The sequence below is a fragment of the Phaethon lepturus genome, unplaced genomic scaffold, assembly GCF_000687285.1.
Source record: "Phaethon lepturus isolate BGI_N335 unplaced genomic scaffold, ASM68728v1 scaffold22734, whole genome shotgun sequence".
Lineage (NCBI taxonomy): Eukaryota > Metazoa > Chordata > Aves > Phaethontiformes > Phaethontidae > Phaethon > Phaethon lepturus.
Genome location: NW_010534309.1, coordinates 1,245 through 1,608, shown reverse-complemented (window position 1 = coordinate 1,608; position 364 = coordinate 1,245). Strand labels below are relative to the sequence as shown.

Below are 364 nucleotides of genomic sequence, written 5' to 3'. Positions count from 1 at the left end.
GCAGAGCCCAGGGCTCTGCTAGCGAAACCCCAGAGCGGAGGGTGAGAGGAGCAGGGGAAAGCAGCTCTCCCCCCAGCCTGCTCCGTGCCCCTGCAGCTAATGGGGGGGTTCTCTTCCAGCCTTTGAGCGGGGCCACTGCTATGAGCCCTACATCCAGAACGGGAACTTCACCACCTCCGACCCCACCTACAACCTGGGCACCACCGTGGAGTTCACGTGTGACCCCGGGCACTCCCTGGAGCAGGGCCCCGCCGTCATCGAGTGTGTCAACATGAGGGACCCGTACTGGAACGACACGGAGCCGCTGTGCCGAGGTCAGTCCCCGTGCGGCGGGGCGATGCTGGGGGGGGGGGACCGCCCACCC

At 67.3% G+C, this 364-nt stretch overlaps 1 protein-coding gene across 1 annotated transcript in view; it reads left to right on the top strand.

The window, feature by feature from the left end:
- The window catches only part of SEZ6 (seizure related 6 homolog (mouse)), a 4,328-nt gene that overhangs the window by 3,794 nt on the left and 170 nt on the right, over positions 1-364 (top strand). Inside the window, exon 5 of the mRNA XM_010285492.1 lies at positions 120-314. Within this exon, the coding sequence (XP_010283794.1) occupies positions 120-314 (195 nt within the window). The remainder of the gene's footprint in view (positions 1-119; positions 315-364) is intronic.